Below are 25,307 nucleotides of genomic sequence, written 5' to 3'. Positions count from 1 at the left end.
CATGACTGGAGACGATGGAAGGACCAAGGTCATTGCACATGGCAACTTGAGACCATGGCTTTCTTGGACCATGAAGGAGGTTTGGGGGGTAGGGGGGAGCAAGGCTGCTCATTCTTCTTCCTTAAATCTCACCCAGGCTTGGTGCTAAGTCTGTCTGGGGAAGGCACAATGGAGTCAGCCTCCTCCACGGAAAAGGAAGCCCTCAGCTTCTGATGTTTAAAAACAATGTAGAAAAGACTTCATCGAGATGTCAGTGCTCCCAGCCACATCCTTGACAGAGAAAGGAACCGTGTGCGTCTGGCGCCTTTTTAGCAGTGTCGTTTCTTTGAGTTTCCCCAGAACCCAAGTAGAGAGAAACACTTCCTTTTTAGACATCAAGAAGAAGGGGTGGACCGGCTGGTGGGGACCCAGCAGTGAGGGAGGGGCCGCCATGCCTCCGGGGTCATAGGGGGTCCGCTCCCTCCCCCACCCCCCTGCGGCTCCAAGTCTGCGGTGGTGGCTGGAGCCGGGGATTCTGGGCGCCTCCGTCTTGTGGGTGCCAGCTGACCTCTGCCCCCAAAGATTAAGATTTGTCCACTCCCGAAATCGGCATTTTCCAGTGTGCAAAGCCAGAGAGGGCAGGTCGTGGGTTTTCATTCAGATGGAAGAAAAGTTGGCTCCCTGCGTCCACCACAGCCGTTTGCCTTATGAGGGGCGGGGCAGGGGCAGGAAGGGTAGTATTTAAATACTTTGAGATTTATGGGGCGCCTGGGTGGCGCAGTCGGTTAAGCGTCCGACTTCAGCCAGGTCACGATCTCGCGGCCGTGAGTTCGAGCCCCGCGTCAGGCTCTGGGCTGATGGCTCAGAGCCTGGAGCCTGTTTCCAATTCTGTGTCTCCCTCTCTCTCTGCCCCTCCCCCGTTCATGCTCTGTCTCTCTCTGTCCCAAAAATAAAATAAACGTTGAAAAAAAAAAATTAAAAAAAAAAAAAATAAATACTTTGAGATTTAAAAAAAATTTTTTTTTAGTAACTTTAAAAAGGTATTTAGGGGAAGAAGGTGGGCGGGTGCTAGAATAGCTTTTAACTCTCTTCTTTATGGCAAAAGGCAAAAGTGAAATACTTTTCACCTCATGTAGAAAGCGTGTCATTTGGGCCTGGGATTTGAGCATTTGACCAATTGTCCCCTGCTCAGTGAGACAGCACAGCCCCGTGGGCCTGTGAGGGCAGGCCTCCCTCCTTTTCCGTCCATGTCCACCCTCTTTCTGGAGTTCTGATCCCACCCAGTATGGCATCCGTCTTTGGAAGCCTGTCCAGGAAGCACTGTCCAGGGTGACAAGAAACTTCCATGGCCCAGCCTGGCACGTTGGGACAAGGGCTGACCTGAGCTGCTGTCTGCAGGCTGCTCTCAGACCTTCTCTTGATTTCACCCCATTCCCACTCAGAAGATGGGGAGACGGTCTTGAACTTGGGGGGTGGGACATCCCTGTGTGTGCCCTGCCCGACAGCATCTGCAACGCCCAGCTGATTCTGCATCGTTTCATGGCTTGAGGGCTGGAGGGAGGGGGCTTGCTTTTTTCACACTTTGTACGTGTAGGTAGGAAGGCATGTCTGGGGGTCTGGGTTTGGGGGAAGACAGCATATCCTAGAAGTGCTGCTCAGAGACTGTAGCACTGGCCACCTTCTTGAACCCAGCTCCTGAAGCAAACATGAAAACTCATTACTAAAACTCTCTGCTGCATTAAAGGACCCAGTTGAAATAACACAGCAGAGCGGTTTGAAAAGGAGGGAGGATGCTTGTTTTGGTCTTTTAATGTTCCTATCGTCTGAGAAGCGTTAAAAGATTAGGCTTGAAACCCACTTAATCGACACAGGGACGTAATCTTCACCGCGAAGCCTTCAAGCCTAGTTAAGCGTCCCATTTTCTGCACAGATGAGGGTGCCTCGGGGAGCGTGTCCTTTCCTGGAGCCGCAGATTCGGCACAACCTCCAGTTGGAGCACGGCGTGGATATTTTCCCTTGCAGAAAGGCAAATCCTAATCAGTCATCACCCTGGGATCTGGAGGGGGGGTGGTGTGTGGCTGTGTAGTTGGACCTTGTGCAAGGATGCCCACGGGTGGGAAGCCTCCCTTGCCTTTATCACCGAGAGTTCCACCTCCAGTCGCCTGCAGGAATGGATCCCAAGACGACGCTAAATAGTTTACAGTCCAGGCACGCCACTTACAGATGTGGGGCAGCCAAAACCTGAAACCTGCTGAGCCACAGCTGCCTTGGCCAAAAAAAAAAAAAAAAAAAGGACGGAATGCAGTTTAGCTGCCAACTCAAGTTTTCTGCTTCATCGGCCGCCTGTCTCTCAGAAGGACCGTCTGTCTGCTGTCCAGCTCTGCTCTGATGCCGTCCGCCTACCTGGAGCCCTCCCCACCCCCCCTGCTCGATTTGTCTCCACCTTCTTCCTTTCTCTTCCCTGTAGACAACTTGAGGTGTGCTGTCAGTTCAGGCCCGGTGAGGCCGGTTCTCCCCATCTGAGAGTCCTTGTTTTGTAGAACCTTCTGGAACACCTCGGGCCATCTCCTTTTCCGTGCTCAAGTAGGAGTGAGCTGAAATCAGTAAGCCAACTGTTAGTTTCCAAGGGCCATCTTAACAAGCTATCTCGAACTGAGTCACTTAAAACAACAGAAATCTATTTTCTAAGTTCAGGAGGTCAGAAATCCAAAATCAAGGTGTCGGCAAGGCTGTGCCCCTCTGGAAGGTTCTACGGAGGAATCTTTTCCTGCCTCCTCCTGGCGGGGGCTAGCATTCCTTGGTGTTCCTGGCTTATAGCAGCATCACTCAGATCTATGCTTCTGTCTTCAGACCTATGGTCTCTTCCCTCTGTGTCCCTCTGTGGTGTTATTCCTTCTCATGAAGATACCACTCCTTGAATGATGATGTCATCTCAAGATCCTCAACTAACCTTATTCCAAATAAGGTCACATTCTGAGGTTCCAGGTGGATGTACACTTTGGGAGTACACCATTCAACCCACCGCGCTGACTTTTAGGGATATTTGTTTCCCATTTATATACACAAATACATGTCTTTTTTTAAACATTTTTAATTTTTTTAAAGTAATCTCTACACCCAGCATAGGGCTTGGACTCATAGCCCTGAGATTAAGAGTCACATGCTCTTCTGACTGAGCCAGTCAGGTGCCCCCACAAATACTCTTTTTTAAAAAATGTTTATTTATTTTTTGACAGAGACAGAGAGAGAGAGAGCACGAGCTGGGGATAGGCAGAGAGAGAGGGAGACAGAGGATCTGAAGTGGGCTTTGTGCTGAGGACGGAGAGCCTGACGTGGGGTTTGAACTCACGCGCCGTGAGACCGTGACCTGAGCCAAAGTTGGATGCTTAACTGACAGAGCCACCCATTTGCCCCCCACTCGCCCACAAATTCACTCTTGAAGAACATATTTGGGGTCACTGTGTTTTGTTTTATTGAATTTTTAAAATTCAGTGTTCAGTCACATAACATTCACATATTATTACATTTTTTTCATGTTTAACTCTTTACAGACTTCATTTTCAGTGACTGTCCTATTGGTCTGCCAGGTGAGTGGCGGGACAGCCTAGTGGTTAGGAGTGCGGGCTGGAGATCAAGGTGGCCAGCGTTTGCATCCCCCACGTCTGTCTTGGGCTGTGAAGGGCTACAGCCCCCTCCAGAATCCGACGTTGGAGTCCTAAGCCCCAGTACCTCAGAATGTGACTGTGTTTAACGATGGGGAGGTAATTAATGTGAAATGAGGTCATTGGGTGGGCCCTAATCCAATATGACTGGTGTCCTTCTAAGAAGAGGTGACGAGGACACAGCCACACACAGAGAGAAGGCTGTGTGGGGACACAGGGGAGAGACGGCCATGTACAGATCTTCCTCGACTCGATATGGAGGTACCTCCTGACAGTAAGTTGAAAATATTGCAAGTTGAAGATGGCATTTAGTACATCTAACGTGCCGAACTCGTAGCTTGGCCCAGCCTCCCTTGAACGTGCTCTGAACGCTTACAGGAGCCGACAGCTGGGCAAAGTCTTGGAACACAAAGCCTATTTTACAATGCGGTGTTAGATATCACATGTTGTGCATCGAAGACTGTGCCGAAAGTGAAAACAGGACAGCTGCACGGCTGTAGGATGGTTGTCGGCATAGGAGCTGTCGGCTCTCGTGGTCCCGGGCATGACTGCAAGCTGTGATGGCCACTGCCCAGCGTGTGAAGTCAAAAAATCATTAAGTTGAGGCCACCTAGAGAAGTCGTCTAAACTCCTGGCCTCCAGAACCATGAGGGGAGAAAGTTCTGTTGTTTCAGCCCCGCGGTCTGCGTCACAGCCCCGGCAGATGGGTACCCTGACCGCTGGGGCAAAGCCCCGAACCTCCGAGGCCTCTTTCCTTCTCTCTACAGTCAGGTCCTCCTAGGGGCTCGTGAGGAGTAAATGAGAGAATAGTCTGCGTGCTCCCTGGGGCTGGTTGGAAGGTGCTCCAGGCAGAGTTGGTACCGCCCTGGTCGATTTTGCCCGCCCTCTGTGGTTGCACGTTGGGTGCTGTCTGTCCATGCACGGGGCGAATATTTACTGGGCCCCGGTCATGGCCATTTGCCCTGTGATAAATGAGGCTGTGGCCTGTGGTCAGCAGCTGAGCATACTGTTTTTGGCTACTTTCTTGGGAAGGATGTTTTTTTTAACATTTATTTATTTATTTTGAGAGAGACAGAGAGAGTGTGAGCAGGGGAGGGGCACAGGGAGAGACAGAGAGAGTCCCGAGCAGGCTCTGTGTGCCATGCGGAGCCCGACGTGGGGCTCGATCTCAAAGACCTTGAGATCATGACCTGAGATGAAACCAAGAGACGCTCCACTGACTGAGCCACCCAGGTGCCCCTGGAAGGGATTTTTAGGTGCTTGCTCTATCCTCCAAGCTATTTTCACTGAGCATCTCCCATGGGGGGCCCTGTGATGGGAGCAGCCTGTTGCCATGCGCTCCTAGGCCAGTGCCCAGGGGACCCATTTGCCGGTGGCAGTGATGAACCATTAGGCAGCTCACATGTCCGGAAGATGTTGTCATTGGGAGCGACGTCCCTTTCCTTTTTCAAACCCGTCCAGGGCCTGATGGCCGCAGCCGCCACCTGGTGACTTTACGGCACCCGGAGCGGCACCAGGAGGCAGGTGGAGGCTCTTGGCAGAGGAAGCCCTCACCCGAAAGCCTTCAGGGGCATTTCACACCTGCCCATGTCAGGGAGTGACCATTATGCTCCTGTTAAATAGTTTGCGGCCTCCCCTCCCCTCGAGCTTGTGGGCACCGGTGGAGTGCCAGGAGCCCGCGGCCTCTCCTGGAGGCTGAGTCCTGCCAGCCCCTGAGCACTCCCCTCAGCTGCAGCGACCTCCTGCCCTCTGCCCCCGCCTCCTCCATCCCTGGGTGCCTCCAGCCTTGGCCTTTTTTCTTCTCTTCTTTGAAGTGTGAGCCTCAGAGGCACGACAGGCAAACAGGATGCTCCCCTCCCACACGCAGAGACTTCAGACGAGACACTTGGGTCGAACCGCATCCTGCTGGCAGTGGTGGGTCCCATCTGCCACGGACCTGGTGTGGGAGGGGGTGCAGGGCTGGGTGCCAGGAGGGGTACTCACGAAGGGGTTCTCGCTAGTCACTCTGAGCCTCGTTCCAGAATTCCAGCAAGGTGGGCATGACAGGGTTCCCTCTGGGAGCTCCGTGCCTGGAAAAGCTGAATAATGCAGGTGGTGAGGGATGGTAACACCTGCTTGGCGCCTTTGTGAGAGGCCACGAATAGATAGCGGCTTTCCTCATCCCCTGCCTTGCCCTTGGCTATGCTTTTTATGTTTTCTGGGAGCTATTTTGTTGTCGTTGTTGTTTTAAAACGAGTGATTTCTCCCAACCTTGGCAAAATCAGTCCAGGGTTGCAAGATTGCTCTAAAATAGGTGACGGCTATGGAGAGGCACCAGGTGGGGACCTACGGGAGGCGTGCTCTTCCTCAACAGCTGCAGATCCGAGGCAAGACCAGAGGGGACATCCAGGGAAGGGCAGGCAATAGTGTAAGAGTTTCGGGAAAACACAGAGTCCTAAATCTTGCCTGAGTCGTGGCCTCTGAGGATAGCAAAAATGATTTAGGCGCTTCTCCTGTGAGCGAAGCCATCTTGGGAAGATGAACGTGTAAAGGTGGAAGGGTCCAGTTCTCCCATCTCCAGGCAGATGTTCTGAGTCCTGAGACTCCATCAGACCTTTAGTTTTCAAAATAGTTCGTGTGTGTGTGTGCGCGTGTGTGTGTGTGTGTGTAGGTTGGGGGAGGTCGAATTTAAAAGATGTCAGGGTTTTACCACCCACTTTATAACCCCGCCTGGCAGTGAGCGACATTCTAGACGCCTCTGGAACTTTCCACTTGTTGAGCCCATGGTAGTGCAGTCAGTGAAGACACCAGGGTACGTGGTGTGGATTTTTCATCGGCAAAATGTCCTGAAAATTCGGTTGAAAGGTTTGAGAGAGAGATGATGAGGGAGATTTCTGAAGAGATTGTACTCCTCGACAGCCGGAAAATGCTTTTGTGTTTGCTTCTCTCTTCCCCACCGTTTTTTGTAGGGCAAGGGTGGAGGATGGGGAAAGATCAGGTGGGAGGGTAGGAGAGGGGATACCAGGAGTAGGGGCCGTGGCTAAGAAGAGGGGGCAACTTTCTGCCCTGGGGTGCAGGAGGCAGCACTCTAATCCGAGGACTTAGGCTCTATCAGGGGTCCTGAGAGTTGTTTCTTTCCCAGAGACAGGCTCCTGGGCCTGTGTGAGTGTGCAGGTGGCCGCAGGCTGCAGCCAGCTGTTGCTTTTTTAAATTAGAGCCTGTTCCCAGAGCCTCTCCTTGCTAGGGCTGTGGTTTCACTCCCCTGCTTGCATTAAACAAGCCCCATTTTGCTTCTTGGCACAATAATAGGTTTGTTTGAGATCCTGGATTCCAGACTTCTGGGGGTCTTGCCATATTGGCATCATCTGACAGGACAGCGGCCTTTACAATATGACCATCTCTACAGAAACGGTTTGTGCTCTGCCATCTCAGGTTTCTGGAAAAAGGCATCCCTGTGTTACCTATCCAAATAAAGTGGAAGTTCTTAACGGACCTCCTGCTACAAGGGTGTGAGTCAATGCTGTGTGCATTTACACTTCCGTGGAAAATAAGGGTAGATTTGTTCGTGTGGTTATTTAAGCGTCCATTGAGACTATTTGAAAATGACCGAAACCACCCCGGAAATCCTCCTGGTCTAGGACACGACTTACTTGCTTTGTGCGTCTTGTACGAATGTGTCTTCTTTGGCACCCGATAGGTACGAGATAAACACTTGATAGGATGATTCGCGGCCCGATTAGCCTCCTCCTTTAGACTCTTTTTCATTTTCCCCTTAGATCTTCAACCTCATGAAGTATGACAGCTACAGCCGCTTCTTGAAGTCTGACTTGTTTTTAAAACACAAGCGAACCGAGGAAGAGGAAGAAGATCCGCCTGATGCCCAAACTGCAGCTAAAAGGGCTTCGAGAATTTATAACACATGAGTCCCCAAAGAGCTGGCAGGGCTGGCTTTCAGAAGTGAAGGAACTTGCTCTCAGGACCATGCAGGGTTTATAATTGCTTTGTTATCTGTAAGGACTGAAATGCGCAAAACCCTTCCGTGGGATATGTGTATTTTATTAACTGCTTGACCAGTAAGTTTTGCATGATGGCTAATCTTACATAAAAAAACAAATAGCTTTGAAGTTTTAGTTCACATACACACACACACGTGCGCAGAAGAATCCTTAAACACCGGACACCTTGAGCATCTTGATTAAACGTCCTGCAAGGCCACCAGGTGAACTTAGAGCCACCTCTTACATTTTAAGTCATTGCCCGGCCTCTGTGGGAAGGGTCATGCATGTCCACAGATTCACTTGGGCAAATCAGCTCAAGAAGGAATTGATCTGACAAACTCAGACCCCGGGGGTGTTGGTGGTCAGCTACCTTTGTGGTTAAATACTTCTCGGGAACGAGTTCAGTGCTGGGAAAAGAAAATTCATCACTGACAGCCTATACAGATTTGGGGAGCTGTATGTGAGCATCCTCAGAGGGTTCTTGCTCCTTGTGTGGGGATTTGTCCCGGTTTTGCCTATAATCTGTGACATTTCATGCCTCACAGATAAATAGTTCATCTTGACAGAAACAAGATCTCGACCAGGAAGAAAGACAAATGGGAAATTGTTCAGGGTCCCCGTGACACCACAAGGTGGTGTTGAATGGGCTCGTGGCCCGTGGCCTGTGCCGATGATGGAGTTGGTGGGATACGGATATTCTGTTCTCCCATAGCCCATCTGAGGACACGTTGGAACCCTTGCTTCTCTGTGCCTACCCTCTTGCTGGACTTGTTGACTCTGGGCTTGACACTTCAACGAGAGGAAAGAAGTCCTCTTTGAAAGTTCCTTCTTGGGTAGAGAAGCTTGAGTGAAATCTTGCTTGGCTGGGGTTGTCCCAGTGAGCCCAGGTTCCCCTCCCACCCCCCCACCCCCGCTTTTGCAAGCAGAGCCCACAAAGCCCAAGGTCAGACACAGTTCCCTTCTGCTACTTGCTCCCGCCATCTGCTGCTGTCAGGCCTCTCCAGCATGTTTGCCAAACCTTAAACTCATGTTTGTACAAACAGAGCGACCAGACACTGTTACTTGTGAGCTTTCCGACTCAGACTTTTCCATTTGCAAAATTCCCTGATGTTGAGGGTGGCTGTGTAGTTTATTAAGCAAACCAGGAAACTTTTGAGAGAGAAGGGAAGTCAGTTTAGCAATTGCCTGGGATAATAGACATAGACTGGTTCTCTTCTGATTGAACCAGTTTGCAATGGTGACCCTCCCCTAGTGTGACCTCTCTGCTCTTCCCCAGATTCCCTCATATCATTGTCCATTCACTGTGGTCGGAAAGTTTCCTGTCCTTCCATCTCAGGCCCGGGGAAGGGATGCCTTCAGGGAGTCATTCACTGTTGAGAACGAAGTCTGAGCATTCAGCATTCATCAGAAACAGCAAATGCTTGATCCCCTTACATGGGGTTCTCTGCCTTCCCCGGGACATCCCAGACAGGCCTTCTCTCTGCCTGGGACGAGGTAGTGACACTGAGATAGACACCCAAGGGACGGGCCATCCTCAACGAGCAGTTTCTTAACCAGAAAGGTGCAGGGACGTGAGCCCACCCCACCCCACCGTTGCTGATGTAAGGTAATTGGGGAGCATCAGAGAGCTGAGCAACCAGCTCGGTGCTCCCTTCAGAGCTGGTCCTAGGCACTGCAGGTGGGCTGGGAACCCTCTTTCTGGCTTTTTATCCTTTTACCACTGGGTTCAGAACCCCTTAAGAGTGGTGGTCTCTTTGTAAGTGCTTGACTAAAGGAAACAGCTCGAGTTAGCCAGAAGATTATCTACCAAAAGAAAAGCCTATCACGTAGGAGTTGCCCGGAAAACTGAGCGCCAGTGGGATGTGAGCCACGTACGTTTAACCACAGATCACTCCTACCAGCATGAACTCACGCCACTTCCTCTGGCTTTGCTCCTGCCCGGCTGCCCGCGCTCTGCCAGCTGCAAAACTGAGGCGCATACAGCATTCAGCTTCCTGAAGCCCCTGCACAAGCGAGCCGGAACTTCCGGGGAAACCAGGTAGCCAGAAAGATGCTTCTGCCCAGCTTTCACTCTCACCCCGTCTATCTGACCATCCCTCCATTTGTTGATGAGTATTTCAACCGTGTCTGCAATGTGCCAGGGACTGTGTTAGATGCCAAGATTCAATGGGGCTGGGGGTGGGGGAATAGAGCAGCCACGAGGATTCGTGCTCTCGTGGCATTCACAAGCGTTATAAAATGTAGGTTTTGTTGTTATCCAGGTATGGGGAGGAGATCAGGAGATGATGAACACTGCAGAGTTTGTTTCAGGTCCTAAGAGCTGGGGCAGGCCAGGGTGACGTGGAGAACCACCGGGGGCCAGTCAGGAGACAGAGGGAGAAAGTGGAAACTGTGGACCGGGGCACTTATTACGGTTTCCTTGCGAAAAGCAAAGCAAGGTAAGCAGGCATGGGATTGGCCAGTTTGAATAACCCCCGCAGTCTCTGGGGCCCAGGGGCTGTCCCTAGCTGCCTGGTACCTGGGCCTAGGTGATGAGGGCAGGAGGCCCAGAGTGTGAGAGCCCTGTGACAACCTGATAAAGGAGGTGGTTGGAGTATGAGCTCTGGGTTGGTGAGTTAGCCCCGGTTGTTTGCTAGGTCTAGGAATTGGTGAGCCCTGGGAAGGACATCCCTCCGGGGCCAGCAGGGCCCTGGATGTCAAGACATCAGAACAAAACAAAACCATGCTTAACACAATAGTCTGTGGGGTCTCAAACTCTCAACCTGCAGGCCATAGATGTGTCTGATGGGGCATGTGTTTTAAATCTTCCAATGCAAATGCCTGAGGCAGAGCATGAGAGCCCCCTCCAGTTGGCTGTAGGACCCGTCGCTCCCTGTTGCCTATGACAGGCCACTCATGTATTTATATTCTCTGGTCAGTCCATGGTTTGGGCTCCGAACTCCACTTCCCTTGTGCAGACAGCATTGTCTCAGTGACTTCTTAGGCCTTAATGAGATACTTCAGATCCACTCTCCAACCTGCCTGGCTGTCTTTCTTTTTTTTTCTTTCCTTCTTTCTTTCTTTTACTCTTTCTTTCTTTCTTTCTTTCTTTCTTTCTTTCTTTCTTTCTTTCTTCTTCTTTCTTCTTTCTTTCTTTCTTTCTTTCTTTCTTTCTTTCTTTCTTCTTCCTTTCTCCCTTCCTTCCTCCCTTCCTTGTTTCCATTCTTTTCTTTCTTTTCTCTCTCTTTCCTTCCTTCCTTTCTTTCCTCCCTTTTCTTTTCTTTCTCCTTCCCTTCCCTTCCTTTTCCTTCTTTCTTTTTTTGTTGTTAAAGTTTATTTTGAGAGAGAGAAAAGAGAGGAGAGGGAGGGGAAGAGAGAGAGAGAAGGAATCCCAAGTATGCTCCACACTGTCAGTGCAGAGCCCAATGTGGGGTTTGATCTCACGAACCATGAGAGCATGAGCCAAAATCGTGAGTTAGACGCTTAACTGACTGAGCCACCCACTTGCCCCTGACCTATGTGGCTTTCTAAGAGTAGACCGTGACCTGTGTGTCCCCCGCACCCCGTCCTGCCTACCCTGCCTTCTGAATGGCAGCTCTCCCTCTCAGGCAGGGGTGGGGGCGGGGGGCGGGGGCTTTGCATCTTTCCCACTGCTTCATCCACCGAAGCTTAAAAAGTGGGGGCACAGTTATGTCTCCCAGTTTCGAGATGGGAAAACCAAAGCCAATGACGTGACTCAAACAGGCACATGCTCCCTGCCCCCAGCTCCCTTTCAGGCCCACCCTGTGCCTGGACAGAGACTTAATGACCACCCACTCTGCCCCAGACCAAATACGAGACACAGGAACGTAGGAGAGGAAAGAATGAGGCGCAAACCCTGCCTTCAGGGAACAGCTGGTCACGAGATGAGGTGGAGTCTTTTCCCAAAAACCCTGCCACAAGGAAGTGACTGGAGAAGGGCCACTGGCACGTGATTGGCTGCTTGTGTTCATCTTTTAAGGTTGCAAACCCAGTTGTTTTGTCTTTCCCCTAAATATCGGGACATCCAGTGTTATGTTCACGCCGGTGAAATGATCTCTTTCAGAAACATGAGAACGGTTGCTCTGTCCTTGTGAGCGTAAGCTTTCCCTCAGTGTCAGGTGAATTCTGGGAAATGAAGAATTAGTTGGTGCAGTTTCCCCTTGTGGTTTTGCTCACGGGGACACATGTCCCTTCCTGTGTGACAAAGTCGGGGCCTGATGAATTGGCACCAACTGCCAGGTCCCAGCTCTGAATTTGGGAGCGCGCTTTGTTTACAAGCTTTGTAAACTGCTATGCAGGCGGTCACGACCCGCATTCTCTCATTATTTACCTTCATTTGCACGTGTTCTAGAACTTGCATTTATTTAAGTGCTAAATGGGCTTGTGATACCATTAGCGTCCAGGTTTTTTAAAATTTGTGTTTCTTCTCAAGGTTAGTTGCACACAAGGCAGCGGGCACAGTAAGAGGGGCTGGTGCCCGGGAAGAGGGGGAGAGACAGCTGCCAAAATGGTTCCCAAACCCTGGGCAGAGGAGCTGGGCTCTGCTCGGATTCCCATAGGCTGTGCAAGTTTTGCCAAGTCCAAAGTTGCTCGAGCACAAACCTGGGGAGGGGCACCCTCCTGGGGCCTGTGAGTGAGGGGCTTGCGGGTCGTGCCCTCCCCGGGTGCTTGGGTGGAGGGTGTTCACGGTGCTGCATCCGTCTGGGGATGGGGGGGGAGCTTTGTCAATTCCCACAAAGCCACCAAGTAGGGGCACCTGGCAGTGGCCTAAGCGCCTCCCCCTTCCTGCACTTCTCTGTCTGATTCATCAGCTGGTTCTCTAGGTTTTCTCCAAAAGCTAGCACGAAGGTGCCCACGCCCCCTCATCTCTACAGCCCGGGGCCCAGCCACACTGCCTTCTTCATCTCCAGTCCCCACACCAGCCTCCCCGATGGTCCGACCTCCTCACTGCACTCCCCTGCCCGTCACCGTGTCACCGTGTCACCATTCATCCTGTAGAAGCACAGACCTCCCCGTGTCAGTGCCGCTCACCTGCATAAGCCCCCGCCGTGCCTCTCCTTGCCCTCAGAATAAACATTCGAGCCCAGCCCCACCTCACCTGCTGTCCCTCCGAGGATCTCTGTTCCGGGACTCGGTTCGGATTCGCGAGCAGGGCACACACGCTGCTTTCCACAGCCTCTCACGCGTTGACCTTGGTGTGGATGGCTCCTTCCCTGGTCTCGGGCCACATTTAGCTCCCGGGAGAGGTCTTTCCCAGGGACCTCGCTAAGCAGCACCCCCCCCCCCACCTTAGGTCCATTCCTGGTCCCTGGAGAGCCCTGGCACACGACTGTTCATCTGTTGCCCATGTGTGTCCCCCTGTCCCCAAGGACCAGGACCCGGCGTGTTTCACTGTGTTCCCGGAGTGCCTGGCCCGGAGCAGCCTCACAGCAGGCCCTCTGTAAATGTTTCCAGTGTGAGCGCATGAATGCCAAATGGGTCAATGTCTTGAATTTTGGTTGATTTCATGCATAGTCTGGCACCTTGCTGTTGCCCCTTGCCAATGGCCAACGCTTGTGATTGTCATAAAAATGCAGAATCGGGAGGGACAGGAGAGACCTACCATTTCCTGAGTGTCTCCCACATGTTGGGCTTGTGTGAGGCCCACTGCAGACAGTGGCACACTACCCTGGGATCCCTCCGGAAATGATCTGCAGAGGAACCCATCCTGTACCAGGTGGCCACAGTTCATGGCTGGCCTTGGCAAGATTAGAACACAGGTCTTTCAGACTCCACAGGGCACCACCTTTCGCTCTACCGAGTGGGGCCAGATTTCAGCTCAGGGAAATCTTTGGCCATTCCAACTAGAAAATAGAGTTTCTTCTCAGTTCTCCCAGGGAAAAGGCTGCCGTCCAGCCACTCCTGACCCATTCTTTCTTTTCTTCTCTAGGACATGCAGAGGGGGCTTCACCCCAGCTGGGGAGGTAGAGTCAAAATGCTCCTTTAAATAGACTGGTTTTGTGTTTACAACCAGTTTTTTTTTTTCCTTTAGCAATGTATCATGACCATCTTTCTGTGCCAGTAAACATAATTATACACCATCCTCCAAAAAAGTCCAGTTTCAAGATTATCTAGGGAAGATAAATGTTTCCCTTGTGCTAATTCCAGTACAGTTTATATGCTGTTTTGCAACACGGGCAAACTGTTTTCTTCTTATTTAAGCATTTAAACTCTGCTTTTTAAACTGTTATGGCATACAGATCGCCTAAGAGTAACAGATGTCTGCTTGATAGAGATGTTCCCAGGAAAAGAATCTGCTGCTTCTCGGTCTCCAGAGGAAGGATGCCTTTGCAAATATGTGGCTTTTGGTCCACAAGCCGCCCCCCCCCCCAAACCCTCCTAAGAAGAAGGGGGAAGAGATATAGTGTTGCAGGCTGCTTGGTGAATATCTGTGTTCACAGATCCTGGTGATGGTAGAGGGGAGACCCTGGTCCCCCAGGAAGTTTGACCCTGCTGCTCCTGGAGGGAGTATTTCTCTGAATTTTTCTAGGTGGATGAGGTCACTGTCCATGATCTGGAGATGTGAAATGTAGGCCCATTTTTACTAAATGTGTAGCTCTCCCCAGAATCTTAGCAGTGGAAGAAACTCTCTCAATTATCTCTAATTATTATTATTTTTTTTACAATTGGTTAGCATGAGAATTTTGGTTTAGATCATGTCATGAAGGGACACCTGGCTGGCGCAGTCCGTAGAGAATGGGATTCTCAATCTCAGGGTCGTGAGTTCATGCCCCACATTGGGCATGGAGCCTACTAAAAACAAAAATTTACAAAAGGTCATGTCATGGAACTTGACTACCAAAATTCTAACCCAGGTCTGTCACTTTTTAGCCGTGGGATCTTGGGAAAGTCACATATCTTTCCAAGCTCTGTGTCTGCACCTGTTTGATGGGGATAACATTGGTCCCGACATAAGATGCAAGGAGATAAGACACATAATGTGCATAACACTGTGCCTGGTCCCTAGCAGGTCAATAAATATTGGTGATCCAGAGAGGTTGTGTGGTCTGTCCAAGGTCACACAGGGAAGGCATACCAGATTCCTGGGCTGGGCTGATTTCTAACTCCTTGGCTGGGGCTCTTTCCCCTGCTGTTTGGCAGCAATAGGAGGCCCAGGGTCAGGGAGCAGGATCCAAACGTCCTTAAAATGACTGAAGTTGAAGTAGGTGGGTCTCCAAGCAGGAGAGGGTGAGAACCCAGGAGGAGGCCCCAGCAGACGGCAGCCAGGAAGGTGAGGGGAGACCTGAGCTGGCCTGGGATTTGGTAACGAGGCCGGGGGATAGCTCCACTGCTAACCTAGAGCCAGGTTCCTAGGCCAGCCAAGTGGCCAAGCTAAAGGGAAGGAAGTTTGAGAGGGGTCACTGACAGCAGTGGGATGCCCACCCCACAAGGAAAAAGCAGTGAAAATAGGGAGCCAGTAGTCTCCTCTGGAGGCATTATTTTGCATCGGAAGGATAGGGAAGGGTCCTTTGGGACCAGACATCCTTTGGGGAGCCCGTCGTATCTTCAGTGACTTTCCCTTGGCAGGCATGCCAGGGAGGACCTGCCCTCATGCTTTGCAGGATAGCCTGGGCACCCCAGATTCCTCCAAGAGGAGGAACCTGGCGGGACAGCCTTCCTGAAGTTCCTGGCTCGGGCTCACGGGGGAGCTGGTGAGCTGTAGAGGGAGTGAGAGGCTGGGTCCCTGGAGCACAGGACCCTCTGAAGCCCTGGGCATCACGATGTCTAAGTGCACTGGGGTGGCTCCTGCCCAGGTCCAGTTGTAAAGGTGTATTTGTGCCAATCAGCTTCAGAGCGCATGGGCCCAGGGATGGGGCAGTCCTGAAACTATGAGCTCTGTGCCACCTGACCAAGGCTTCCAGGTGTGAGTGACACTGAGGCTGGGACTGCGCAGGATGGTGGGGCAGCCGCTGTATCCTTCCCAGCCCCCATGGTTCCATGGCTGTTCAGGCAGGAGGACGAGGCAGTTCTGGGCTTGCTCTGAGGTCTTCTTTCTCCTTTCACTGGTTCTTGATCCCCCACCTGTCCCCCTCACCTGCCATCTTGACCTCTGCCCTTGACCTCTGCTGGCTCCAGAGACCCCAGATATCCCACCGGGCCATCAGTGAGAGACTGTTGTCTTCATTTCATTCATTTCTAAAGTCACTGCTAATTATTTTTAAATTGTTCAAAAGTTTATTTATTTATTTTGAGAGAGAGACAGAGAGACAGACAGACAGAGAGAGAGAGAGAGAGAGAGAACAAGTTGGGGAGAGGCAGAGAGGATAGACAGAATCCCAAGCAGGCTCTGCACTGTGAGCGCAGAGCCAGATGCAGGGCTTGAACTCATGAACTGCGAGATCACGACCTGAGCCGAGGTCAAGACTCTGACGCTTAACAGACTGCGACACCCAGGTGCCCCACTGCTAATTTTTTAAAAACACTTGGTAACAATGTTTTGATGTGAGTTTATTACTTAAAGACCTGCAGGACTTTGTGCAATAAGCTGCCTGGTACTAAAAGTTATATTAACGAGATCAAGAAATGACTGGCTGTGTGCACAGAGGCTTAAAGGTTTAAAACGGTAGAGATATTAAGTCTCTGCCTCTCCCATCGCTGGATTTTAACATTTTTCTCTAAATCCCCATCTTTCATCTCTGGTGTTTGTTCTGAAATGTAGTTATTGTTTCTGAAGCTTCTAAGATAAAAGGCTAAAATTTTACTCTTTCCAACCCTGTTCTCTGGGATGCGCTATTTGGGGAGGGGGCGTTAAGTGAGATAAAACTAATGTTCGGTAAAGGAGACAAATCTCAGGTGGGCAGCTCAGTGAATGTGAATGTTTGTTTACACACTTGGAGTCACCACTGGGCCCAGCCACAGAATACCACCGGCATCCGGAGTATAGTTTTTAAGGGGCGTCTTCTTAAGGAACAATAACCTGAACCCTGGGACCGGGGTGGGGGTGTTGAGGAAGCTAGGGTTCCCACTCTGCTTGTCATCCTTCTACCTTCCCATTTTATGTCTCCGCTCCCAGCATCTCGGCAGAGGGGGACCGTCCGTCCCCCGTCCCCGACTCCTTGTCCAGCTGTGCGGAGCGAGAACGAAGTGGCCTCTCCCTCATGCACGGAGCTCTTTGAGACTTTCATCTGATTTTTTTCCATGAGGGAAATTAGCCGCTTGGCAAAATCTTTAGCAGTCAAGGTGCCATTTTGCCCTCGTACAATCTTGTGGGATTTGGGAGGGATTTTCAGGGAACTTGTCCATGTCTTTAGATCCCTGCTTCTTCAGTGCTGACAGGTTGTCTTGCTCAGCTTACCACTAAACCATTACTTAAAAAAAAAAAAAAAAAGACTTTTTATAGGAATAATTTCAAAATATTTAAAAGTTAAATTATGATTATAATAAAACTATTGTCTGTATTTAATGATTATTGGCACTCTGCCATATTTCCTAGATCTGTTCATATTTTTTTTGCCAAACTGTTTTTTGAAAAATTAGACATGACGGGCGCCTGGGTGGCTCAGTCGGTTGAGCGTCCGACTTCTTCGGTTCAGGTCATGATCTCGCGGTTTGTGAGTTCGAGCCCCGCGTCGGGCTCTGTGCTGACAGCTCGGAGCCTGGAGCCTGCTTCAGATTCTGGGTCTCCCTCTCTCTGTCCCTCCCCTGCTTACTCCCTGTCTCTCTCACTGTCTCTCAAAAATAAAAAAAATACAAACATTTAAAAAAGACATGATGGTTCACCTAAAAGAGGAACATTTATCATATCTAATAAAATGACTAATTATTCCCAATATCATCTAATACCTACTCCATATTCAAACTTTCCAAGTTAGAGCACACTTGGAAATTGTCCTTTTTTCAAACCAAGACTATCAAGGAGCAGGCATTATAATGTCTCTCAATTTAGACCACTCTCCCAATCTTTTTAATTTTTATATAATGAACAAACCAGGTTAAATATAGTGTAAAAGGCCCTACGTTTTCGTTTGGTTTCTTGTTTCTTCGTTGTGTCCTTTAATTTATATTTCCTTTCCTTTTTTTTTTTTTTAAGTTTATATATTTATTTTGAGAGGGGATAGAGTGGGGCGGAGAGAGAGGGAGAGAGAGAATCCCAAGCAGGCTCCACACTGTCAACACAGAGCCTGATGTGGGGCTCGAACTCACAAACTGTGAGATCATGACCTGAGGTAAAATCAAGAGTCAGATGCTTAACTGAGCTTCCCAGGTGCCGCTCCTTTGCTTCTGAAAAGGAAATAACATTACCTCTGCTGACCTTTCCCGTTAGTCCAGATGCTTCTGAATTTTCCCAGTTCATGATGCCACTGGGGTCTCAGGAAATTTTTCACAACATCCGTAGGTTAAACAAACAAAATGTAATTGTTACATTTATTAAACAGGTCCACAGAACTTCACAAGTATTTCTAACAGTTTAGTAGCTGGTTGAGAAAAAAAAAAAAAAAAAAAAAAAAAAAACAGAAAAGGAAACCTAACATAAATTGAAAAATTTATAAGAATTTTTTTTTTTCATTCAAAAATAACCAAGAATATTAGGGATGCCTGGGTGGCTCAGTCAGTTGAGCATCTGACTTTGGCTCAGGTTGTGATCTCACGTTTGTGGGTTCGAGCCCTGCGTCAGACTCTGTGCTGACAGCTCGGAGCCTGGAGCCTGCTTTGGATTCTGTGTCTCCCTCTCTCTCTGCCCATCCCCCGCTCACACTCTGTCTCTCTCAAAAATAAACAAACAAATAAATAAACCAACATTAAAAAAAATCTTTTAAAAAATAACCAAGAATACTTACTAACGGAATGTGTGCCCCTGTGGGCATCACACAGCTTCTCCGACCATGGAATCAGATCGATGCCACCAGCCTTATGTCTCGTCCCACAATGGTTTTTAACAAAAATTCTTAAGTTTATTTATTTTGAGAGAGACAGAGACTGTGTGAGCAGGGGAGGGGCAGAGAGAGAGAGAGAATCCCAAGCCAACTCCACACGGCCAGTGCACAGCCCCACACGGGGCTCGAACTCACGGAACCACAAGGTCATGACCTGAGCCGAAGCCGAAAGTCGGATGCTTAACCAACTGAGCCACCCAGGGGCCCCTGTCCCACAGTGATTTTTGTGTGGTACTTATTTTTTTGTCATGGCAACCACAAAAACCCAGCTCTGCAAAGACGGGACTCCATCAAAAGGAACGTAGCATGAAGCAATGTTGAAATTGTGAACTGACTTGAGCTAATTCACAGTACCAACTGTCACTGTATTTCCCTTGAAAATTTAAAATATCCTAGGGCATTCCTGTTGGTTTGCTGTGGCATCTGGGTGCCTCAGTGGGCAGCTGGGGACTATGGTGTGACTACAGCCCCTGGTAACTTCCTCTGCAAGGATTTTAAGCTGTTTGAAGGCCCAGTGAACGGCACAGGTTTGTCTCAACTAAGTGAACAGAGAACACTGCCTTGTAACCTAGAGCTGTTGTCTTAAGTCGGCTTTGCTTCAGAAACATCTGGGAAACTCCTGACCCCACCTAAGACTCCTGAGCCCCACCCCAGAGGAGCCAATCCAGGTTTCAGGTATCTGTTTAAAAAGGGAGCAACTCCCCAGTGGTCTAAATAATCTAGGGACCCTGGTGTTAGGACAAAACTTCCCGTTCATCTCTGACACAGAGTTCACTCTCAGAGAAGAAAATGGGAAAAGACAGAAAAGGAAAGTCAGCCAACAAAGCCTGGGTCTTGCTCCGGCCAACAGAGTGACTTCCATGGCCTTGTGAATGCCTCTCACTGGCTTGTTCTCTTGAACTGCACACTGATTAAGCACATCTCAGGTGGCAGTTCCTGAGCTCTGGGCAGCAGGGGACCCAGAGGTGGACAAGCCCGCCCAGCTCTTGAAGTCCCCCAGCCGAGTAAGACGAAAGGGAGGGAGATAATATGTCTTCGAGGCACAGCTTAGTGTCCGGACAGCTTTAAACAGTGGTGTTATAGTTTTCAGGGCTATTGACTGATGTCACCCTGTGTTTTCTCCTTCCCATTCCATACCAAATAAGGCCATTCCCCCCAAATCTCAGTACTTGGGGGAGGGATTGGGAGCTCTTTTCTTTCTTTTTTCTTTTTTTTTTCAATGTTTATTTATTTTTGAGAGAGACAGAGAGCACGAGTGAGGGAGGGGCAGAGAGAGAGAGGGAGACAGAATCCAAAGCAGGCTCCAGGCTCTGAGCTGTCAGCACAGAGCCCGACGCGGGTCTTGAACTCACCAACCGTGAGATCATGACCTGGGTCAAAGCTGGACGCTTAACTGACTGAGCCACCCAGGTGCCCCTGGGAGCTCTTTTTCTATGCAATTATTAACATTTCCAGAGTGAATTATTTAAAATTCTAGATGGAAATATCGGGGGGTCTTTGTAGGTTTTCTTTCTTCATTCCTTCATAAATTTATATCCCATATACACCTACATTATCTCCACTGAGGGTAAAAGCAGGCTGTGAGGCCGGAGGAGTAGGGAACGGTAGCCCCATCTTATAGATGGAAAGCAATGTGGCCCCGGTAGAAAGGTGGCTGGTGGCTGGCCGGGCTGCTCCCACGACCTGCTGCGGCTCCTTGACTGCAGCAACTTTCCTGTCCCCTTCTTGGCAAATCTGAGAAGAAGCCATCGGAATTCTGATTGGTTGAGGTGAAATTGTGTGCCTTCAAAATTGTCATCTGCTCGAACATTTGGGGGCACCTCTTATCCACCAGGCACCGCGTAGATGCTTCCGGGTCATCTCTTTTGACTTCCTCCAGCCCCCATAGGGAGCCAGGATGGGGGGAGGGGAGGTGCAGAGTCGGGCATCGAAGGCCAGAGTGCCCTTTAGGGGGGTTTGCTTGGGAAGAAGCCAGGCATCACCTGCCCTGCCTCAGGAGGCAGGAGGAGAGTCCCCTGACTCTGGAGATATTCGCGCAGGGGCCTGGCACTCACCTGTGGGCCGTGGCCTGGCAATGTGCAGACGTCACTTGAGATTGGACTAGCTGAGCCCTGAAGCCTCTTTCACCTCCGAGAGGCCATGGATTTATGTTCTGGAAGACGCTTTTTTTTTTTTTTTTTTAACGTTTATTTATTTCTGAGAGACAGAGCACGAAGAGGGAAACACAGAATCCGAAACAGCCTCCAGGCTCCGAGCTGTCAGCCCAGAGCCCAACGTGGAGCTTGAACTCACGAATTGTGAGATCATGACCAGAGCCGAAGTCGGTTGCTTAACCCACTGAAGATGCTTCTTAAGAAAGACAGGAATCACATCTTCATTTTCACCCTGAGGGAAAGCAGGAAGTGAGCTTAAAAGATTTAGGACACAAAAAATATCCCAAGTGGCAAGAGTTGTTTCAACATTTGTACAGGCTCTTAAGTCTGGGCCCTGGAGAGCTTTGAGGGTACCATCAAATGAAACAATTTCAATAGAATAATAAATATTAACCCGGGAGCCTTCCTCTGTTACCAGCTGCCCACAAGAACCCCATCCTTGCCAGCTGGGTCCATCCCACACACAAAGAAGAAGGGGTTCTTTCTGGCCCAGAGAGGTTAGATTGAGCTACACGACCCAGAAAGGTGGAGAGGGAGGGAGGGAGAGGCAGGGGGAGATGCCAAACATCGTTGGGGAGGGCTGGGGGTGGGGGACTGGGGAGAGGAGGGGTGAGGGAAGAAGGTGGGAGAGAAAAAGGGATTTTATTAAGTTCCTGGAACTTGGTATTTTGAGCTCCTTCAGCGTTTTGGGGGAACAGAAGGAAAACGCATTGGACTGTGTTTCTTCTCTGCTCTGAGTCTGGGCCGTGTAGGTTCTGGGTTTTCTAAAGGTTACTTCGTTAACTCTGGAGTTCACGAGGAGAGGCTGGTGGCACTGCCACTGTGGAGGAGTTAGTGCCTGGTGTTGTAGGGTGTGGTGAGGGAGACTCTGCTCCCTTGCTTTACCTTAGCAACAGGATGGTCTTAGGAGCTCCCTGACCAACAATGCCCACCCCATAAAGCACTCACTCTTCCAAATGATTTCCTTTGAGCCCCACTGCAAGTCCGGAGATAACATACGGGTATCGCTGTGCCCCATTAAGCAGATGGCAAAAGTAAGGCTCAGAGGCATATATCATGGCTGCAAGGAACACCCGGGTTTTAACTCACTTCTAACTGCGAATCTGGCTCTTGTGCCCCTGCCTGCCCTGTGAGTACCAGGCTCTCTCTCCATCCAAACTTTGGCCTGAAGAGTCACCAAGTTGGTTTGGCTTCTCTGTCCCCAGGACAACTCCCAAATAACTTTGGAACGCAAGACTGAATTGTTCTTCTTTGTTTGTTTTTTGTTTTTTTTTTTTCCAGGCCTTTCTTTGCCTGTGGTAGGCATTTTTTAAAAGCCCGTCGAATTGTTTGTGAAAATGAGTGACAGTACTTTTGCCAAAGCATCATGTGGGTGGTGGCATTCTGCTATCTATTCTGCACACACAAAGGAACGATGCTGCTAATTACATCTGTCCCGTCTGGATGCGCCCGTGTGCTCTCAGCACGGTTACTGTTGATGGTGTTCTCAGCTGAGACGTGAAAGGCAGAGGACCAAGGGAGACAGGGCTGTGGTTTCTCCCGGGTGTTTACAGAGAGCCCAGCACGTTGTGGAGGCTTGTGTTTCCATTTTGTTGTTGCTGGGGGTGGGGGGGGGGGAGATAGAAAAAGAGGAACAGGGTGTTTCTCCGACACCAGTGGGGTGGGGGAAGGCCACTGAGAAATGGAACCTTCCATGGTTTAACGTGCAACAAGTTCAAAGGAACCGTCAGGGAAGACGGCAGGTGCTGGGTCTGAGGTACTTGGAGTTTAGATGAAAAAGAAAAGAAGAACCACTTGGCAGCTTATTTCAGAGGGGACGTGTGCCGCTCCTCCCACGAGACCCTCCTTCTGTGGGTCCCAGCGGAGGCGAGGGTGCTGGAAGGGTGCACAGGAATGAGAAAAAGGGACCATAAAATGTATTTTTTGAGACAACTCATTTGCCCTGCTTTCTGCATGAAATGGAAGAGGGAATAAGAGAGAGAAGGCGCCACATCTTTCCACATTCTTTCCACAAGGAAAGAATTTCCTGATATTCCAGGGTTGCTCAAGCTCGGGCTGTAGAAACCACACAGTTTCTTCAGAGGTGGAACCAATTCCCTGGCCTGTTTTTTATTGTATTGTAGAAAAAACAGGTTCCAAGATGCTATTTACCCTACGAAACTTACTTGAAATATCAGAGAGGTCTAGAGTGGGAAGGGGCTGACTGGTGTCAGTCCAGATGCCGAGAGGCAGAAATCCCGTGACCCGCCCCCCCCCACCATGGGGTGTTCCCCCAACTCCCCAACAGAAGCTGGCAGAGAGCATGCAGCCCTGATGCCCCGTCCTGTATCCCTTCCGCTGCCCCTTTGAGTCTTTGTAGAGGTCAAGTTCACGCACACCCCCCTTACAGCTTCCCTCAATCCCTCAATCAGTGCTGATTTGTTTAACAGACTTGTCTCTGGAGTATTTTTCTAGAACAATGAGCCCCTTTGGCTCATGCTGCCAAGCCCTCAGCATTCTCCTACCTCTGGACCGGTAGCTCTGTTTCAAGCACGTGCATTCTGCAGTGGTCTCCCTTTCTGCCACTTACTTTGCGTCTGCCAGGCATTAAGGAGGCAGTGGGGGGGGGTGGGGCATGAGTAAGGGGGTGGTTATAAAATGGCATCATTAGGGACCCTTGCGGTGATGGATGTCCTCTGTATGCTGGATCTGCGTCAATATCCTGGTTGTGGTGTTGTATTAGAGTTTTGTAAGATGCCACCGTTGGGGGGAACAGGGTGAGGAGTACATGGAACCTCTCTCTATTCTTTCTTAACACTGCCTATGAATCTGCAGTGATCTCCAAAGAAAAAAGTTGACTTAAAAAACAAACAGAAGTGGGGGTGCCTGGGTGGCTCAGTCGGTTGGGTGTCTGACTTTCGCTCAGGTCATGATCTCACGGCTTGTGAATTGGAGCCCCACCTCGGGCTCTGTGCTGACAGCTCAGAGCCTGGAGCCTGCTTTGGATTCTGTGTCTTCCTCCCTCTCTCTCTGCCCCTCCCCTGCTCGCTCTCTGTCTCTCAAAAATAAATAAAAACATTAAAAATATTAAAAACAAACAAACAGAACAGCAACAAAACTCCCTGTGTCTCCATATTACAGTCCAGATGGGGAAATACTTCTGACAATGTACGTTCTTGAGAAAGGTTGTTTCATTCAGAAGCTAGCAGAGGGGATGATGGGCCTGTCTAAAGGCTGACCGGCCTGCAGGCCCTACAGGAAGACAAGCTTGGCTGTGGGTCAGTGACTCTAACATGTAGAGCACATCAGAATTTCCCAGAGTCCTTGTTAAAGTAGATTCCCAAGTCCCTCCCTGCCTGCAGAGTCCCTGTTCTGGGATGGGCCCAGAGACCTGCATTTCAACATGGCCCCGGGAAGAGCCCATGGAGAGCCGTGCACACATTCCCTTCCTTCCACAGAGTGACTGCTTACCTGTGCTGGAATTGTGTGGGTTGTTGGTTTCTAGATTTTTTTCCTTTAAAAAAGAAACACACACACACTTGGATTCAGCTGTTTCGTGGTTCTGTTTCTGGTCACGACCAATACCTAATATTAATCAAGGACTCACTGCAGGCCTGGAACCAGGCTAAGCCCTCCATGTATATTAGCTCACTTAATCCTCACCACCTGCTGTGAAATACTGACAGAAGCCCACAGAATTTAAGAGACCTGCCTGGCGTGTCGCAGCCTGGAAGGGGGGGGGGGGTCAAGACTCGTAAGACCATGTTCTCAAAATGCTATGGTCTGAATGTTTATGGCTCCCCCACCCCAAGTTCATAGGCAGAAGTCCCAGCCCCCAGGGCCTCAGAGTGGGACCGTATTTGGAGACAGGGCCTTTAAAGAGGTGAGTAAGTGAAAATGAGGTCCTGAGAGTGACCTAATCCGGTCTGACTGGTGTCCCTGCGGAAAGAGGAGATGGGGACACAGAGGCACAGAGAGGGAAGACCACGTGAGGACTGAGGGGGAAGACGGCCGTCTGCAAGTCGGGAAGAGAGGCCTCAGGAGAAAACAAGCTTGCTGGCACTTCCTGTTGGACTTCTGGCCTCCATAGCTCTGGAGAACCGTGAGGGAATAAATCTCTGCTGTTTAAGCCCCCACTCTGTGGCACTCGGTGGCAGTTCTAGTGGACCCATACAGGCTTTCCCGGTAAGGTAACAGGAAAGCTTAAAAATCTGTGGAAAGGAAATGATTTTTCCAGGATGTCAATTTATGTTATTTAAGTCTGGGTCTGAACGCTACCCACAAGCATCTCCTATGTTGGGGAAGTGGCTGAACATCTAGTTCGGGGGTCCCCAAATTTTCCAGGGGAGAACTTTATGCCCCATTTCACCAGAGGCTTAAGGCCATAAAGTGAGGAGGGGCTAAGACCTCAGCGAGGGTGAGGTGGGGGGGGGGGGAAGGTGGCCACCCCTGGAAGTGCCCGGGATTCACCTCAGAATCACCAAGGGGACCTGTTGGTAGCAGTAGTTGTCCAGCCTCCTACGGACAAGGCGAGGTCAGCCTGAGGAGACTTTGGGTCAGAGGGAAGCAGCTTTATTCTCTCAAGTTCCCGAGATCCAATAGACCCCTAAGTCTGCCCTCCTTTGGTTCCAGAGCCTCATCGTC

The 25,307-nt window shown here is 50.2% G+C and overlaps 1 protein-coding gene across 4 annotated transcripts in view; it reads left to right on the top strand.

The window, feature by feature from the left end:
• RGS10 (regulator of G protein signaling 10) overlaps positions 1-7,848 on the top strand; it is a 43,129-nt gene extending 35,281 nt beyond the window's left edge. For 2 of the 4 annotated variants that reach the window (XM_045439119.1, XM_045439120.1), the window contains exon 5: positions 7,397-7,848. In XM_045439119.1, coding sequence (XP_045295075.1) covers positions 7,397-7,543 — 147 coding nt within the window. In that variant the 3' untranslated portion in view covers positions 7,544-7,848. Of the gene's footprint in view, positions 1-6,929; positions 7,113-7,396 lie in introns of those variants that run through there. The other 2 variants (XM_045439121.1, XM_045439122.1) reach the window with 2 other exon arrangements.
• Positions 7,849-25,307: the final 17,459 nt, after the last annotated feature.

Source organism: Leopardus geoffroyi, chromosome D2 (assembly GCF_018350155.1).
Source record: "Leopardus geoffroyi isolate Oge1 chromosome D2, O.geoffroyi_Oge1_pat1.0, whole genome shotgun sequence".
Lineage (NCBI taxonomy): Eukaryota > Metazoa > Chordata > Mammalia > Carnivora > Felidae > Leopardus > Leopardus geoffroyi.
Note: the sequence above shows the minus strand (reverse complement) of the source record. Positions and strands in the feature narration are given on the sequence as shown.